The 19,555-nt window shown below is 41.0% G+C and overlaps 1 protein-coding gene across 8 annotated transcripts in view; it reads right to left on the bottom strand.

Annotated features, from left to right (window-relative positions):
- Kif15 (kinesin family member 15) overlaps positions 1–19,555 on the bottom strand; it is a 66,403-nt gene that overhangs the window by 11,476 nt on the left and 35,372 nt on the right. For 3 of the 8 annotated variants that reach the window (XM_042281940.2, XM_006990808.4, XM_076575524.1), the window contains 13 exons: positions 18,377–18,484; positions 17,810–17,915; positions 14,968–15,133; positions 13,543–13,693; positions 13,303–13,388; positions 12,071–12,140; positions 11,482–11,568; positions 9,932–10,036; positions 8,937–9,059; positions 6,038–6,184; positions 4,082–4,183; positions 3,609–3,773; positions 1,287–1,393 (listed from right to left, as the gene is read on the bottom strand). In XM_042281940.2, the coding sequence (XP_042137874.1) occupies positions 1,287–1,393; positions 3,609–3,773; positions 4,082–4,183; positions 6,038–6,184; positions 8,937–9,059; positions 9,932–10,036; positions 11,482–11,568; positions 12,071–12,140; positions 13,303–13,388; positions 13,543–13,693; positions 14,968–15,133; positions 17,810–17,915; positions 18,377–18,484 (1,523 nt within the window). The remainder of the gene's footprint in view (positions 1–1,286; positions 1,394–3,608; positions 3,774–4,081; positions 4,184–6,037; positions 6,185–8,936; positions 9,060–9,931; positions 10,037–11,481; positions 11,569–12,070; positions 12,141–13,302; positions 13,389–13,542; positions 13,694–14,967; positions 15,134–17,809; positions 17,916–18,376; positions 18,485–19,555) is intronic. The other 5 variants (XM_076575528.1, XM_042281939.2, XM_076575525.1 and 2 more) reach the window with 3 other exon arrangements.

Genomic DNA, 19,555 nt, shown 5'->3' with positions numbered 1-19,555 from the left:
ACAAGGAAGTGGAATGTAGCTGAGTCCTGTGTTCAAGGAGATAAACAGATTAAGAAATGGAATAAAGGGAGTGGTGACCTCAGGGCAAGATTCTACCCAGCTAAAATTCCAATATGTGAGAAGGAATTAAAGAAAAACTTAGAGCCATATGTAGTGGCACACGCCTTTAAACCCACCACTTGAAAGGCAGAGGCAGGTGGATCTCTGTGAGTTTGAGGCCAGCCTGATCTACAGAACAAGCTCCAGGAGTCAAGGCTACATACACAAGAGAAACCCTGTCTCAGAAAACCAAAACAACAACAAAAAAAAAAAAACAAAAAGCCAGGTGTAGTGGTACACGCCTTTAATCCCATCACTCAGGAGACAAAGGCAGTTGGATCTCTGTGAGTTCATGGCTATCCTGGTCTACATAATGAGTTCCAGAACAGCCACAGCTACCTATTGAGATCCTATCTCAAAATCCCTTCCACTCACCCCTGCAAAACACACACACACATACAAAAAAAAAAAAAAAAAAAAAAAAAAAAACAAACCCAAAACTTTGAAATGGAGGTAGTTTGGTTCAAGTATTTCATATCTTCTGAATGTATTCCAAATGCTTAGTTCACAAAGCTGGTAGGTGCTTTATCCTCCCATGATAGAAAGCCACATGCTTGTAGAGGCCTAACTTAACACTGGTGCTGCCATGACAGGCTGCAGATGAATAATACTGGGACTAGGCCCCACCATTACAATAACAAGGAAAAGCCACAAACTGTACCCTGCTGGAAACCAATCAGAATTGAGACAAACAAGTACTAGATGCTCTAGAACATAAGGGATAGCTTCCATCACTTTTATATAAACTGCCAACTTCCTTGCAGCAACGCCAGTACAAATCACTGTTTGACAAAACTGTGTTGCCTCACTCCTGCCCAATCAGGAGTTCACCCCGTCTGAACCCAGAATTCCCCTACCTCGAATCCTTTACTCCTTAAAAACCCTGCCTCAACTGAGCTCGAGGCTCTCTTTGTATCGAGTGATACAAACACTGCGTGGAATGGGCGGGAAAGCCCAAGCTCGAGCTTGCAATACAGGCTCTTTGCTTTTACATGTGAACTCAGACTCCTGGTGATCTCAGGGGGCTCATGACTTGGGCATAATACCCTCATCAGACAACTCAAAACCAACCACGCACTCCCCAGGTCAGGGGGATGTCCTGTCTGGTAAAACCCACATTATCCTCATTCACTTAAGGATGTGCAGGCACAGCAAGTCCAGCTGGAGGACTTCAGGCTCTTACTCACCCACTGTCCTGCCTTGTAACATCATCCAGCTGGCTTTGCAGAAGCCAGTTTTTCTCTTTTAATTGCTGAGACTCCAGGCGCAGATTTTCCATTTCACACAACTGATCCTGAGAACACACCAAATGATTTTTTTCAGAAAAACATCAGACTGGGTGCTATTTTACTTCTCAAGGTTGTGAATGAAGCTGGGTGTGGTGGCACACACTTTTAATTTTAGCACTTGGGAGGCAGAGGTGGGCAAAACTATATGAATTTGCTGGACATAAGGAGTTCCAGGACAGCCAGGTCTATGAAGTGAGACCCTGTGTCACCCCCTCCCCCCACTTCCCCAAAGAAAAGGTTGTGACTGAGACAGGCATTCCTTTTTACATTACTCTTTAAGTACAGCACTGAGTGTTATTGGATTAAACACAGTTTGTAACAAGCTCTTGTAAGTCTTAGAAATGTGACTCAGAGGTTAAGAGCACTGGCTGGAAAGATGGCTCAGAGGTTAAGAGCACTGGCTGCTCTTCCAGAGGTCCTGAGTTCAATTCCCAGTAACCACATGGTGGCTGACAACCATCTGTAATGAGATCTGAGATCTGGCACCCTCTTCTGCATACATAATAAATAAATAAATCTTAGAAATGTGACTCATGAACATGTTCAGTGTCTTAAACAGTTTAAGCATATTAAAAACTGGTGCCACAGCATACACTCAAATTAGATCCTCATTTATAGCCAAGTATGGTGGCATATCCCTGTCAACCTAGCACTCAAGAGGCTAAGGAAAGGAGGACCATGAGTTCAAAGCCAACCTGGTTATATAGCTATATAGTGCTGTGGAATAATGCTTTTGTACACTGGTTTAATAAAACCCCGATTGGCCAGTAGCCAGGCAGGAAGTATAGGTGGGATAAGCAGACAAGGAGAATTCTGGGAAGAGGAAGGCTGAGTCAGGAGACGCTAGCCCACCAACCTGGGAACAGCATGTAATGGCACACAGGTAGAGCCACGGAACACATGGCGACATATAGATTAGCAGAAATGGGCTGAGTTTAAATGTAAGAGCTAGTCAGTAGTAAGCCTGAGCTAATGGCGGAGGAGTTTTAATTAATCAGCCTCTGTGTGTTTGCTTGGGTCTGAGCGGCTGCAGACTGGGCGGGACACAGGAAAACTTCTGGCTACAATATAGTAAGACCCTATCTCAATAAGGTGAAAGGCAGCTGGGGAGATGACTTAGTGTATAAAACACTTGCCCCACATGAGTGTGAGGATCTGAGCTTGAGTTCCCCAGAACCCACTGAAACCTGGTGCAGTAGCACCTGTCTATAACTCCAATGTTCTTTACATTGGAGGTGGAGGTGGTGGTGGTGGTAACAGAATCCCTGTAAAGTCTTTGGGTCAGCTAACCTCTGGTGCACACAGCAGCAAACAAAATGGAAGGTGAAGGCTGATGCCTGAGGTTGTCCTTCAACTTCACACACATTCTGTGGTATACATGTCCTCACTCATGCATTAAACACACACAGAAAAACCACACACTGCATCATATACGACACATAGTCACAAGAAGCAAGGGAAAGAAGGAGAGGAGAGAAGGAAAGTTAAACCTAAAACTACACCGAAGGGCTGGGAAGATGGCTGGGTCAGTGCAATGCCCGCCGAGACCTTGCCCCAAAAGTTAAGGTGGAAAGTGATGGAGAGACACACGTGATGTGTGATGTTGACCTCTGGCTCCCACAAGCACATGCACCTAACACATACATGCACACATTTCAAACTGTGCTGGGATAATGTGCTGAAGGTATTGAGCTGGCAAAGATGGAGCAGTAGGACAGCACTATGAGGTGAAATTCAAGGAATCAGGCCTTCTATTCATTCACTGCTCATGGCAATGTGGCTGGTAGAGACTATGATACTATTGTGTAAAACCCCACAAGGCAGGGAAGGGCACTTACAGACTTAGTAAAGTAAGCATGTACTGAAAAGCTTTAAAAAGGAAGGAAAGGGGGGCTGGAGAGATGGCTCATTGGTTAAGAGCACTGAATGCTTCCAGAGGACCTGGGTTCAATTCCCAGCACTCACATGTCACAAATGTCCGTAACTCCAGTTCCAGGGGACCCTCCTACAGACATACATGCAGGCAAAACACCAATACACATAAAATAAAAATAAATAATCTTTAAAAAAGGAAGGAAAGGAAACTGGGAGTTCCCAGGGACAACGAACTACACTGCAAGCAGTCAAGGGTGGGAGGAAGACTCTATGAAAAAGTTCTGACCTTTTGACCTTGAATCAAACAGCTAGGAGGAAGCTGCTGACTTAAAAAAAGTCATGTACCTTCATTTTGAGGATCTCAGCATTTCTTAATTCTCTATCTTCATTTAGCTTTGTTACAAGGTGTTGCAAAAAAGTCTTAGAGGCTCGTCCATCCTCTATCTCTTGTTCTTGTGTTTCCAAGAGTTTTGCCAAATGAGCTTGAAAATGTGGTGGTGTTTTGGGACTCTGAAACAAAAATCATACTTCATCCAAATGCTTGATTACATGACGCTATGCAGATTTCATCTGTAGACTATACACCTGATAAAATGTGCATTTGTATGTGTATGCCAAGCCCCTAGAGAAAGGCCATTTAGCTTATTTTTTTTAGTTCCTATCCAAGTAAAACAAAAGACTTTACCAAGTAGAAAGCAGACAGGGGGTGTTAATGAAGAGCTTTTTCCTTAAAATTAAAAGGAATAACATTAATTATTTACATATTTTCCTCATTTGAAAACCTGATTATTCTGAAAATCACTTTTTTGGAAAGGTACCTGTGGATACTCGGAAGCAGAATCCATCACCTGCTCTAGTTGTCTCATTTTGAAGTTATATTCATTCTTCTTCTGCTCTACTTCCTCTTGGTTTTGGTTTAACTGGCAAATTGAACAGATAACAGGTTACAGTTTAGAAAATAATTCAGAACACACAGTCCAATTAAAAAGAAAAGCTTCCTCACTGACAACCTTCAGAGAAAAGCAAATCAAAATCACAGTGTTTATCTCCCTGTTAAGATGAAAGAGATGTACTAGTGGAGGACATGGAGGGACTACACTGCTATTGATCTGTCAGTACACACCCACAGAAAAGGGGGGGGAAGTCATGCCTAAAACAAACGAGAACTCCCACATGGCCAGCAATCTCAGTGCTGGGTCTGTATTTGAAGAAAACGAAATTGTGCATGTGTGTGCTCACACATGTGTGGGAGTGAGTGCACATGCATGTGTCTGATCTGTGGAAGCCAATTGCTGTTGAGGCAGTTTGCTCAGGGGAATTCCCTGGTTCTGCTTCCTGCATACTAAGATTACAAGTAGGCCGCCATGCCTACCTGTGAGTACATAATAATAATTATGCACTACATAATTATAAGTATTACATAATAATGTGAGTTCTGCAAATCCAAACCTCAGGACTTATGCTTGCCTGGCAACTTCTCTATCTACTGAACCATCCCCCCAGTTTGTAATGTAATACTTGAAGAGAGGGCTGCATTCCTATGTTAACCACACCCCTCTTCACAACAGCCAAAGTATATAGTAAACCTAATTACCCACCAACAGATGAAAAGAAAAAAAAGAGTAGTACCTACAAACGAAAGAACACTGGCTAGCCTGTAAGACAAGGCAAATTCTGTCATCTGCAATAAAATGGATGAACCTAGAAGTTGTCACATAATTGATAGAAGCCAAGTGCAGAAACACAATGATCTAGCTTCCCTGTGGAATCCAAATAGCCTAACTCAGAGGTGTTGAGTAGAATAGCAGTTACCAGAGACTGGGGAGTTAGAGAGCCCTGGATGAGAGATGTCTATCAAAGCCTACCAAACTCAGACAAAAGCAAGTTTTTTGAGACCATGCAATATATTTTGAGCACAACCAAAAAAAAAAAAAAAAAAAAAAAAAAAAAGATAGTTCAAAACAGGGAAGACAGGAAAGACAGCAGTTTTAAAACTGTATCACAAACAAAATCCTAAGTGAGGTAATGGATATATTAACCAACTTGATTTAATCATTATATAATATATACAAACATCAGAGCAACACATTGTGGTAGTTGAGATGCCTGATACCTGTAATCCCAGAATTCAGGAGGTGGAGGTAGGAGGATTATCATGAATTTGAGGACAGCCTGAATTATAGATTATCAGGCCAGTCTGGGTTGCCTATGAGCACCAGGCAAGCCAGAGCTACAAAGCAAGATTGTTTCAACCCACTCCAGCACAACCTATCAGTATAAACCTCATAAATGTATCCAATTATTTGTTGTGTAAAAAAGAGATTTTATTCTGGGTGTAGTGGCATATGCCTGTACTCTCAGCACTCCGGAAGATGGAGGCAAAAGAATGATGAGCTCAAAGCCAACCTAGGATAAATAGTGAGACCCTACCTCAAACAACAGCAAAAAAAGATGTTTCTGAAATGTATATGTGTGTACAATTTATTACTTTGGAGAAGGCTATAGTTTTGTTTTAACATCTGACTGTTTTCAGTCACAACGTCATTGGCAGACACTGCTGTCCTATGCCGAAGACCCAGGGCAGGGAGGGAAGTCGCTAAGTGAGACTCACACGAGGAAACTCACAAGTTCACAGTCCATGGTGGAACACCAGAGTCTCTAATCAACCCATTTGCCTACTTTCTGTATACAGAGAACTTAGCCAAAGCAGGAACTCAGGACAACCATACCACGCTGTTCCCTGCTGGTGCCGGAGGGGCTCAGTGGCCACCCACCTTGTGCTGAAGCTCCTGGATCAGTGCTTCCTTCTTGGTCAGCTCTTCCTGAGCAGACTGCAGGAGTCCAGAGTGCTTTTTTGAGGCCTCTGTGAGCATGTTCAGCTGCTCGGTGGCATGCGCCAGATCTTCACACAGCATATCCCTCTGTTAGGGAGCAATGTCCAAAGGAAGCATTTCTTAACTGTGTCATTCGTCTCACAAATCATTACTATAACATTACTACACATGATTCAAGTTATCGAAGTTGTATATAAAAATCTTGAAAATGTCTCCCCTCTGGCTTATGTACTAAACCACTCCAAGACAACCCAAGCAGTAGATACACACGTGAACAGGCCTAGGGGTGATTTCAGTAGATCCACTCTCCTGTGTGAGGCTGGGTAGTAGCCTTTTCCCACTCAGGGTTTTAGAGAACACCCAGAGTGCAGAGCTTACTTAATGTCCTACTAATTGAGTTTTAGGGGCTTGTATGTGTATAATATTTGTACACACACACACACACACACACACACACACACACACACACACAGTGTGTGTGTGTACATGCCTATGTGATGTGTACAGATGTCAGAGGTCATGTCAGGCATCTCTCACTGAACTTGGAATAAACCATTTTGGCTAGACTGGCTGGCCAGGAAGCACCCTGGATCTGTCTGCTTCTGTCTGCTGGTGCTATACTCTATGGTTACAGATTCAGGTTGCTAAGCCCAGCTTTTATATTTGCTGAGGATCCAAACATGGTCTTCATGCTTATGCAGCAAGTACTTTATCAACAGAGCCATGTCTTGAACCTGACTCTGCGTTTTTATATCCTAGAATGTAAATAGCTGTTAAAGATGTCTCCAGCCCAGGCAGAGAAGGGTTGTAACAATTCACCATGGCACCGGCTATTGAAGACTCAGAGAATTAGGTAGTGGAAAGTGACTTACACAGCATAGGTAGTGATCATATCAGAGCAGAATCTGCTCATCCTTCCTTCCCATATGGACATGTGCACAGTTTTTAAAAGGATGATCTCAGGGTTGGAGAGATGAGCAGCTCTTAATAAAGTGCTGTTCTTGCAGAGGACTTAATTTTGGTTCCCAGCACCCACACCCAGCATTTCATAACCACCACAAATCCTGCTCCAGGAGATCCATGTAGTACTTTAAGAGTACTGCATACACCCATACATACATATGATTGGGGGGTGGGGGGGAAATATTTAAAAATAAATAAGTAATAAAAAAGAGGACCCAAGGGGCTGGAAAGATAGCTCAGTGAATAAAATCTTCCCGTGTATCCTAGTTAGATTGTTAATTTGATACAACAATCATCTAAGAGGAAAGTCTTAAGTGAGGAACTCCCTAGATTAGAGTGTGTCTTCAGGTAAGCTCACTGTGGGGAGCATCATCATGAGGCATGCTAGCTAATCATGAACCTGTGAGTTAGCCAGGGAGTGAGCTATCATGCAGCATTCCTCCATGGTTTCTGCTCTGACTCCCCTCAATGATGGATTGTGATCTGAAAGTGTAAGACAAACAGAAATGTTCCTGTCTAACTTGTTTTCAATCAGAGTGCTTCATCACAGCAGCAGAAAGGAAACTAGTACAGTCACGAAGATGAGGTCAGCTCCTAACACTCATGTAAAAGGCTGGGCATAATGGCATGCCACTAACCCCAGCACTGGGAAGATAGAGACAGGATGATGCCCGGGACTCACGGGGGGCTAGATGGCCTAGTCTAATCAGTGAGTTCCGAGGTACAATAAGGATTTATCTCAATCCACACATGCATGCTCACTTGCTCGTGCACACAGAGGAACTTGCTATCCTACACTCTCCCACGTATTCACTCTTTCTCTCAGGTGAATTCTGTTTCACCTTTGGATACATCATAACTGAACACACAATTAGATACTTTAGTTGACTTGCAGTTTTTATTATATGTACTTTATACTTATATCTGGATTCTCCCTCTCTCTCTTCCTTCAAGACAAGGGCTCGTTGTGTAAACCTGGCTGACCTGGAACTTCCTATATAGACCTACTTTGGCTTCCCAAAATAGTGGGGTTAAAGGCAACTGTTGCTTTTAACACTTGCCATGCCAAGCTCTCATCAGTTTTTAAAAATTGGGATTTGAATTGGAATTACATAAATTTCTATGTCTACAATAATTCTGTATTTTCCTTTTCAAGTCTTCCTTTTCATCATTTGGAATCTCTCTGATATCCTAACACTTGCTAAATTTTCTCCTTAAGATTCTGATACATTATTTTTTTTTTTGTGAATAGGATTTAACAACTTAAAAAAATTATTTATTATGTATATAGTATTCGATCTGCATGTATGCCTGCAGGCCAGAAGAGGGCATGAGATCTCATTATAGATGGTTGTGCACCACCATGTGGTTGCTGGGAATTGAACTCAGGTCCTCTGGAAGAGCAGCCAGTGCTCTTAACCTCTGAGCCACCTCTCCAGCCCCCAGGACATAACTTTTACTGCTGATTTTTCAACAATAAACTAGTTCTCTCCTTCCTCCCACCATGTGGGTTCTAGGGATTAAAATCAGGTGGTCAGCTTCAGTGGGAAGTAACTTTACCCTCCGAGTTGTCTTGTCAGCCCCTAAGTATCAATTACTCCTTCTAAAAAGAGTCTTTTAGTTATTCATTAAAAACATCCCTACATAAATAAACATACTGTCAAGTAATAAGGCACAAAAGAAAATAGAAATTTCTAGTACAGCACTCGAGAAGCAAAAGCAGGGGGAATTGTATGAGTTCAAGGTCAGTCTGGTTGACACAGTGAGTTCCATGACAGCCAGGGCTACACAGAGAGGATCCTGTTTCAAAGAGGGAGGCAGGGAGGCAGGCAGGGAAAAAGAAAGAAAAGGAAGGTGTCACGTTAATAATACCTACCTCAATATCCTCTGAGAGGATTCTCAGTCTGAGAGTTTCTTTCAGTTCCAGGATGTCCACTTCCTGTCTCCTGATAAGCTCTCTGCTCTCCTCCTTGTCGGCCACAGCAGCACTGTATTTACACTGTTGAAAATAAGGTCATGGACAAGAGCTTTCACTGCTCTTCTGTACACCAAAGTAACTTAGAAGTGATCTCAGCTCCAGGTGAGGACCAGATTCAGCAACACCTGGTGGTTGGTTTTGTTGTTGTTGTTTTGAGTTTTGTTATTTTTATGTGTGTGTATGCAAGTACACTTGCATGCCAGGTGTGTGCAGGTACCCATTGAGGGCATAATCCCATTCAGCTGGAGTGGCAGGTGGTTGTGGATGCCCAACGTGGGAAGAGTAGCAGTTGCTCTTACCACTAAGTCATCTCTCCAGCCTCACAAACTCTTGTTAATGAAGCAATAAGAAGTAGTGTACATGACAAAGAAAAACAGGACAGTTACAGAGGTGCTAGAGAAAACCACCTGGCTTTGTCATCTCATTAGAGACTGCTTATGAAGATAAATACTGAGCAAAGCAAGCTCCTTTGGAACAGAACAGATGAGGATGAAAATCTTCACCTTGATCCAAGCAAAGGAAGCATCCACATTCAACTTAAGAAACAGCTACTTCAGAAAATGGTTTTGAGTCTCAGATCAGGGACACAATTCCATATAATAAACACCTGCAAGTTTAACTAAAAATGTTTCTTGAGGCAAATAAGGAACCCTACTTTAGCATTAACTGTTACTGGCAACACCCAGTTTATTTCTAATCAGTGGTTCCTGAATGGTGCTGAGAATACTATTCCAAGACAAAGACCTGGCACAGAAGTGCTGCTGTCCAGACGTGTGTGCACTGTATATCTCAGAAGTCCTCTGTGTGTTAATTCTACAATCTGTGGGGACAGCTACCTGAAGAGCCTGTGAATTGTGCCATGCTCAAGCTCAGCATCGTGTGACTCAACTTACGTTTATGTCCTGGAGTTCTTGTTTCAGGGTGTCTATGGTTTCTGCTTTTTCACCACCTGATGTTCTTAACTCCTGGATTTGGTTCATGAGATTAGTAACAAGTTCCTGACAAGGACAAAAACATTACTTTCAAAACCAGTGACATTATGGAGATCATTTCAAAAGATGAACTGTTGCAGTTTGAATGTGAAATTTTTCTCAGTCTAATTTGAACACTTGAATCCCAGATAGTGGTGCTGTTTTGGGAGCTTGTGGACCATTTCAGAGGTGAGGCCTTGCTGGAGGATGTGGGCACTAGGGTTATAGGCAGCGCCAATCCTACCCAAGCTCTCTGTGCTTCCTATTAGGTGCTATGCAGGAAGCAGCTACAAACAGTTCCTATCAACATGGAGTCGTGCCTTGCCCCTCATGAGTCAGAATAAATCTTTCCTTCTATAAATTTTTTGGGGGAGTTGTTTGGTCACATCAATAAGAAATGTAGCTAACACATAAACCATTTCTGTTTCATAAATGCAACAAAGGAAGTCAATTTACTTTAGCAAAGTATTATGTAACACTCTACCTTTCACAATTTTTTGTTTTGTTTTGTTTTTTGAGACAGGGTTTCTCTGTGTAGCTTTGCGCCTTTCCTGGAACTTGCTTTGGAGACCAGGCTGGCCTCGAACTCACCGAGATCCGCCTGCCTCTGCCTCCTGAGTGCTGGGATTAAAGGCGTGTGTCACCACCGCCCGGCCTTTCACAACTTTTTAAAAAAGTTTTTCTTTCTTCTTTTTTGAGATAGGGCTTTACTATGTAGCTCAGGTTAGCTTCCAAATATTCATGTACCTCAGGCTGGCCTCTTAACTACTGCCCTTCTTGCCTCAGTCTCCTAACAGCGGGGGTGATAGGTGTAGACCATTATGCTCATTTTTATATTTGGATAGACAAGTCATTTTTATTATTCTGGCAAAGTCAGCAATAAGGATTTGATTATTGTATCATGAACTTACAGTCAGCAAAAAAGTGTCAAAGTAATATCAGCATTCTAGCTGAAAGGGCAAGATGTGTTACATAAGCTCTCTAAGGGAACAGTGTATGCTGGATGTAGTGGTGTACACCTTTCATCTCAATGTTAGGGAGGCAAAGACAGGTGGTGGATCTCTGCGAGTTTGAGGCTAGCGTAGTCTACATAAAATGTTCCAAGCCATTCAGGACTACATAGTGATACCTTGTCTCAAATAAATAAATAAATAAATAAATAAATAAATAAATAAATAAATAAATAAATAAACGAAACGAACGAACGAACGAACGAACGAACGAATGAATGAATAAAAAGAAAAAAATAAAAAAGAGCCTGAATGTGCGTGGAGCAGACAGTGTTCAGTTACCGTGGAGGTAACAAATGGTACAGAAGACAGAAATGACATATCTGTATCCCAGAAGCTGAGGTGGTTTCAAAGCCAGCTCGGGCTACATAGAGAAACCAAGGCTCTAAAATTAAACATACAGCACCAACAGCAAAAATAAAGAAACAAAATGCAGAAGCATAAAACTCAAACTTTCTCTACCTTGTCAGAATCTCTAGACTTTTCCAGAGAACTGATCACATTTTCAGTAGCAAGCAAGCTTTCTTCTAGTTTCTGTACTTTTGCCATCTATGGGGAAAAACAAATAGTTTTAGAAAATAATTAAAAACAACAAAAACAAGCTGTTAACTGCTTTGCATATTACAAAGTCTATATTAACAAGGCCTGGAGTGGTTTTGTGGTCTCTATTAAGTGAGCATCAGCAGCTATCATTATCGCCACCTGGAAGTCAGAAAGGGTTAAAAGTGACCAAGTGTGGTGACACAAGCCTTTAATCCCAGCATTCTGTGAGCTGGAGACCAGTTTGGTGTACAAAGCAAGTTCTGGGCCAGCCAGGACTACACAGAGATACCATGTCTCAGAAAACAAACAAACATGATCTAGGAATGTACCTCATTGGTAGAAGCCTAAGTTTAAACCTTAACAACAACAAAAACCTAGTCAAAATTTCAGTCTTATTGTTAGTTAGTGACTTCTAACAGTGAATGCTGAAACAGTTTTTTTTTTTTTTTTAGACTTCAGGAATAAAAGTTACCAATTTCCAATTCTAGACTCAGAATAAGAAGCTGACCTGCTGCTCACATTTGGCCATCTCTTTCTGTTTCTCCTGACGCACAGCCTCAAGAACCTTTAAGATTTCTCTGGAAAAGAAGAATTAAGTAAACATGAACTGAGTGTATACCTAGAAGAAATTAAATGCCATGCAAATGAAGTCTACTAGGCAAATCCTGAGTTAGAGAGCATACTCCTAAGGAGGTCAGAAAGGTGAATGCATTTGTTAACAACTATTCAGTAAGGAATTATTTCTGTGCCACAACTCTACTTTTCCTCAGTGTTTGGTATTTGATAATCCAACACACAGCACACAGTATTTACTGCCATCTGTCTGAGACAGAATGTGAGGTCCATGACCACAGGGATGTCTCATTTACTGTTTTAATCTACATATTCTAGCACCTACAGCACAGACCTGACTTACTGAATATGATTAAGTATTTGCTGTCTATATCCCAAGTAGGGGCATGCTCTAACTTCACTGTGTATCAGGACCAAGAGTAGTCATAAAAAACCACTGTAAATAGTAACTGAAAAACAGTTCTTCTCCCTAGTGTGATCATGAGATCACTGACAGACTCACTGAAATAGAAAGAAAAAGAACTTGGAGAGGGAGAAGAGAGACTTAATGAGAGTTTGGGGAGGGGGGGAAGAATAGGAAAAAATTGACAGAAACAGAAATAAAAGTCACTCCTTACTCCCCAATAATAAAAGGATAATCAGAAGCCTGGTGTGGTGTCTATCAATCTCAGCACTCAGGAAGCAGAGGTAGGCAGGTGGATCTCTATGAGTTCTAGGTCATCCAGGACTACATAGTGAGACACTGTCTCAAAAAAACCCAAAACTAACAAACCAACCAACCAACCAACCAACTAACCAACCAACCAACCAACAACACCTCCCCCAAAAATAAAACAAACAAAAGTATAGTCATATAATTCATACTGCCACTTAGAGATGGCCCTCACTCTGATCACTATCAGCTACTTGTGTAGAAGTATCACAGCTACTTAGCTACATCCGCAACTGAAAATAACTCTCCACAAGGTGTTAGTAAGAAAACCACAAGTTGAAAGCTGTGCACAGTGGTGCATGTCTGTACTTCTAGTACCTGGGAGACCCAGGCAGAAGGACTGCAGGTAAGGCCAGCCTTCGCTAGACAGTGAGATCCTACAGTCCCCCAAAGCAAGATAAAGAATGTAGTATTGAACAATATTCTAATCAATGGGAAGAATTAACAGCACTCACTTAGAGCTATTTTCTTTATCTTCTTCAAATTGTAATGATAATTTGTTGTTGCGTTCTTTTTCTGCCTCAAAAAGCTCCATCAAATTCTAAAAGACAACTGTGTATTAGGTTTGAAGTGACAGGAGTATTAGGCAGTTAACAAACATCAAGACTGTGGTTGGCACAGGAAGTCAGAGGACACAGGACAGGAACCACAGATCCAGGATACATCCACCAGTTATAACAATGCTCATCACTTACATGCAGATCAGACTTCAAAGTTTCATTTTCTTGTTTGCAGTTTTGGAGCTTTTTTGAAAGTTGGTCAATTTCAAATTTCATTACTTCTTGTAAGTTATCATAGGAATCTTGTAGGCAGGCTTGGCTCTCAAGAAGCTTTTCATTTTCTAGTCTTTACCAGCAAGATATTTTAAAATGGAAAGTATAAACATTTGTTTCTATGAGTCAGATTTTCTGAAGTTCAAGTTTTTCTATCACAAACCATTTACATTTGTCAGAGAGCTGTCATGGTCTTGTGTGGAATGAAATGCCCTTGGTACTCATGTGAGGACCACTAAACCAGAAGATATGGATGGAAAGGGAGTGTTAGCCTGAAGCATCTCTTCCACATCCTTGTTCATGTGGTTAAAGGATTGGCAATTTATTAGCTAGCTGACAATTGGTGATGAGGCTCATGTGAGTGTTTCTAGCCAGGCACTAGCCACTCAATTTACACATTTTGTCAACAATTCAACACCAACCATTTATGACAAAGTCTAGCTCTAGGAAGATGTGATAGAAAATATGGCTTCTTCCTAAGCAAGAGAGAGTATAACCTCAGCAAAGAACTACTTGTTGCTTGTTCAGTTACACCACATTGCTCCTTTCCCCAACACACTGCATCATGTGCAGTATCCAGTGGTCAGCCAAAAAAAGAGCCAATAATCTCATCTCTGAACCATGCAAAACAGATGTCTTGTCTTATACACTGCTAACCAGATGAAGAACCACATGCTGTGCAAATGAAGGAGGGCAGAAGCAGCAAATTACAAAGGACAATGAAGTGGCGGCTAAAAGACGAGAAGTAGAGAGAGGGGAACATGTACATGTGTTCACGGTGTAAAGAATGTTGACAAGTAGGCAACAATTAGTAAGAAACAGATGGTAGTGCACTCAGAAGTATGAACAGCCACTGAGTGTCAGAGAATAAGCAGTCCAGTGGAACCAGGGACACTAAGAACAATTACATTTTGACCAATATATTTTAAAGGCTAGGATAGTCATTGCTTTTAAGATAGCATTTAAATAGATAGCTCAGTAGACTCTTTACACTTTTGATCTAGCTCTAGTCTCATAAATAAACAAATGAAATCAAGACTTGATGAGATTAGGCCAGATGCCTTTAAAGCCAGGACTCAGGAAGCAGAATGAGTTCCAGGCTAGCCAAAGCTACATAGCGAGATACTGTTTCAGAAAAACAAAACAAACAACAAATCAGAAGTCTTAAGAAAATCACAAAGCCAGTTTGTGGTGAAGCCAATTGGATTAAGAAAACATGGTGTACTTGTGATAAATGATTAATAAATTACGTTATTGGCTTTTGCAATGTGTGTTGGGCTTATACTACTTCAAGCAGTATTGAGAACAACCAAACAGGCACCTTGAAGCAACAGAGAACAACTCTACCTGGTGTTGTCCAGCTGAAGCTGAACCTGCACATGTCTTTCTGAAAGCTGGTTTAGTTCTTTCTCTTGACTCTCTTTGAATGTGCTATACTCCAGTTTCACCAAAGAAAGTTCTTTGTCAGCAGAATGAAGAACAATTCGCAAATCATGTACCTCACATTTCAAAACTGGAAAACAAAGAAATCAAGGTCTCAACAGGTCCCTTTACCAGTCCTTTCTAAAACCAGGCAAATAAATATGACCTTACCACTGCAAGGACAAACATTAACAACTGAACATTAACCACTAAGATTTCTCTTTTTCTCCTCTCCTTAGATCACAGCTGCCCTCCGTTTCTTTTGCCCCAGGCTGGCCTTATTCTTACTATGTAGCAAGGATAGCCCTGAGCTCCTCACCTTCCTGCTTCCACTTCCTGAGTGCTGGGATTACAGGCATGTGCTACCACACCCAGCTGTTCCAACATTTCTGCTGAAACAGGAAGAATTAACATCTGTTCCTCATTTTTAGGCCACTTGACATTTTAAGAATTTTTTTCCCCTGTAGAACATGCAACAAAACTATTAATATGAAGAAAAACTTGTGATATTTAACATATCTGAAACAGTGTTGTCTTAGCTGTTGAAAACGCTTTAGTAATATACCAGAGCTTTTCAACATGCGTTAAACACTTCTAGTCTCAAAAGGAAACTCCAGCTGAAAACTAGATTAAGAGACTTTCTAGTACTTCTAGTATAACTACAAACTACTGAAAATATTTTGGAGACAGGGTCTCATGCATCCCAGGCTGACGTCCAACTTGCTGTGATGCCAAGGATGACTTTGAACTTCTGAACCTCCTGACTTCATCTACTAAGTGCTGGATTTCCTGGCTTATCTGAAAATGCTTTGATGAAGAGAAAAATAAACTGAGAAAGGTGGAAATGGCACCCTACTCCTAGAAATGTATATAAATAATTTATGCTTTTACGCTTTACTTTGTCAATATTAGTGCAATTCAACTTTCAAATGAAAGACACTTCATTCTTAAAGTACTTTAAACTTTGTGTGTGCATGTGTTTGTACATATTCAGGTATGCTAGTTCATGTGTGTGCATGTACAGATGTCGGGTGCTTTTCACTTTCTGTTTGAGATGAAGTCTTTCACTGGCCTAGGGCTTTACCAAGTCGGTTAAATTAGCTGTCCAGGGACCTGGATCTGCCCCTTTTGCCTCCCATCTTGACATTACTAGGATACCAGATTTGTGTGTGACACCATGCCCATTTTCTTATGTGGGTTCTAGGTTCTGAATTCAGGTCCTCAAGCTTATAAGGCAATGGAGCCATCTCCGAGCTCTTAAATAAATGTTAAGTAAACACTTGTAACATTTATTTGTGAGTAATCTTGAAGAAAATTTGTCTTATGACCCATTTTATTTATTATACCTTTTCCTTTCTTTCTTTTTTTTTTTTTTTCCCCCTGAGACAGGGTTTCTCTGTGTAGCTTTTAGAGCCTATCCTGGAACTCACTCTGTAGCCCAGGCTGGCCTGGAACTCATAGAGATTCACCTGTTTCTGCCACACCAACTCCAGTGTCGTCCGTGTGACATGAACAATTATGTCAATAATAGCGGACGGGAGATACGTGTCCCACGGGACTAAGCTCCCTGGAGGTCCCTGGCAGAGTGCCCGTGTTATGCCTCCTTCTCGAAGGAGACGTGCTTCACAGATCATGAGCTCTCTGGGCTATGGGTTCTGTATAACTGCTTTTCTGATAATGTTCTATTAATCTATAAAACACAGCCAAAATTAATGAATGCTTGGGTTGTGAACTGTGGAGGAAAGGGGAAGCTGGACATGGACCTTATTTAGATATAGCAGAATGAACTATTCCTTAAAGACCTCAAGCCTCAAGCCGCTAGATAATAGAAAGTATAATAGTTCAGGCACTTCTAGGGAATGAACACTCACCCACTAGGAATCCTTTAGGAATCCCAACCAAAGTGATTTATGGCAGAAAACATTATCTCATAGGAGGCAGATAGTGGGCCCCTCTGTTGAGGAAGTTCAGCATGGAAAACTTAAGGACTACAGCAGAACCCTTTTACACCTTTTACAGGTGTAAAAGTACAAGTGTCCATATTCCAGCAGGTAAAAATGTTTTATATTAGAAGAGATATATGGTAAAGAACTGAAGAAAGACTTAGGGAGGATCTGCAGCATCCAAATTGGTTAAATGGGTCATGAGAACCAGAAAAGTAAAAATGAATAATAAACTAGCGAGCAGCTGAGATAAAGATGAAGGACACAGCTGCAAGAAGCCTACACAAGTCTAGGGACTGTACTAAGTTTATAAAAACATAGACTTCTCTTTGGGTCATAAAGTTCTTGTGAGTGAAGGGATATGTCTAGCGCCGATTAGTAACTGTGTGCTTGATTTTTTAAAAAGATGATGTAATTGAATTATTGCCAAGCTCTTGTTGTTCCCTGTATGACTTGATAGTTTTCTTTTCTGTATATAAACTACTGATTTACAGAAGTAAAATTGCAGCAGATTCAAACCACTTTTGAGTGTGTTGTCTGTCTGTCAGTCGCCGAATCCTTGCCTTCCTGACTACCCAAGCCCTGATTCTCCTACGGTCATGGTACTCCCGGTGGGCCAGTCCGTGGCATGTTTCTGCCTCCCAAGTGCTGGAATTAAAGGCATGCGCCACTACCGGCTGGCTATTTATTATACCTTTACCATGAAAATTCAAGACCAATTATCTAACAACAAACAAGTAACCCCTTAGAATAGAAAATTTTTTTAAAAAAGTTAATTTAAATGATCAAAAAAGATACTAGTGTCCTCAACTATCCAAACTTACAGTCATTCTTAGTCTGAGTATCCTGAAGCTGTTTTTCAAGGTCATTCAACTGTGCAAGACGATCCTGTTCCTGTTTGGTCCAATCACTTCTTTCTAATGAAAAAAGCTTTGGGAAAGAGTAAATATACAGGAAGAGTATGCTAAAACAATGCATCCATTTCTGTATTTAATGTCTAGTTATAAAGTCAATGACAAGACAAAACTTGGTTGTTTACGAACTATAATGAAGATGACTGACACAACCCAAGATCAGTACAAGAATGTGGACAAATCATTTTGATTTCTTCTAAACGAACAGTCCAATTGTATACCTTACCAAACCCAGACAATGAATGTCTGTCTCACTATCAGAGAAGTATAAAAAGTTGACCAGTGTTTGGTAAGGGAATTTTCAATGGCAATGTTGTTTTGGGGGGCAAACAGGGACAGAGTGAATATAAATTTATTAAGGAAAAATAAAAAGAACTTCAAGAGTGGGAAGGGGTCCAAGGGAGGCATATCCTCATCTCACAGTACTTTGCTTTAATGATATTTCAACATTTTCTGAGGTTATGCTCTGACCCTCACCTCTTGCATTTGTGTAGAATGGTGCTCTAGTTTGTCAACATGCTGTTGAAGTTTCAGGTTTTTATGCTCTTCTTCATCCAGCTTGACTTGAAGAGCACTCAGTTGTTCCTGCATTAGACATATTTCAGTCATCAAAAATGCCTTTAATAGAATTTTAAAACTATTAATTTTTTAAGTTTTATGTACGGATGTTTTGCTTGAATGTATGTCTGAGTGCCAATTGCACGCCCAGTGCCCACAGGTGCCAGATCAGAGGGTGTTGGATCATCTGCAACTGGAATTACAGAAAGTTGTAAGCTACTAGGTGGGTACTGGGAATTGAACCTAGGTCCTCTAGAAAAGCAGCCTAACTCCTGAGAGAACTCTCCTGCCCTATTTCTTTTTGATTAAAGAGACAAGAAACTAAAGTAAACTCAAACTCGTATAGAAGCAAACATAACAAAGGACTGGTGGAGCCAGAAATCACCAAAAGGCTATTCTGATCATGCCTATGTTTCAAAATTATATTTGTGAATGATCAAAATGGATAAATTCAATCACAAAGAAAAGTGGTTAATATTCAACCCTGAATTAAATTACAGAGCCCCAGTCAGACGTGATGAAGCATGCATTTAATCACAGTACTAGGGAGGCAGAAGCAGGCAGATCTCTTGAGTTCGAGGGCAGCTTGGTCTACACAGGGAAACCATGTCTCGAAAAACCACAAAAAGAATATCGACAGATAGATAGATAGAAGAGATAGATGTAGGAGCTGGAGAGATGGCTTGGTGGGTGTGTACATATGTGTATGTATATAAAATGTATGTATAAAATAAATTGTAGAGGCCTCTAGAGAACTTTGTAAACTTTAGAAGACTTAACCACTGAGCCCTCTAGAGACTTTTTTATAATTCTTTTTTAAAAAATGATTTATTTATTTTTATTTTATGTGCACTGGTGTTTTGCTTACAGATATGTCTAAGCGAGGGCATAAAGTCCCCAGAACTGAAACAACAAACAACTGTGAGCTGTCATGTGGGTGCTGGGAATTGAACCCAGGACCTCTGAAAGAGCAGCCAGTGCCCTTAACTGCTAAGGCATCTCTCCAGCCCCACCCTAGAGCCTTTCAAGAAGCTTCCTCAGTGTTGCATGGGGTTATTTTCATCACAAGGGCTTCTCTGGCCTGGAACAGGAAAGAAA

The sequence above is a fragment of the Peromyscus maniculatus genome, chromosome 7, assembly GCF_049852395.1.
Source record: "Peromyscus maniculatus bairdii isolate BWxNUB_F1_BW_parent chromosome 7, HU_Pman_BW_mat_3.1, whole genome shotgun sequence".
Classification (NCBI taxonomy): Eukaryota; Metazoa; Chordata; class Mammalia; order Rodentia; family Cricetidae; genus Peromyscus; species Peromyscus maniculatus.
Note: the sequence above shows the minus strand (reverse complement) of the source record. Positions and strands in the feature narration are given on the sequence as shown.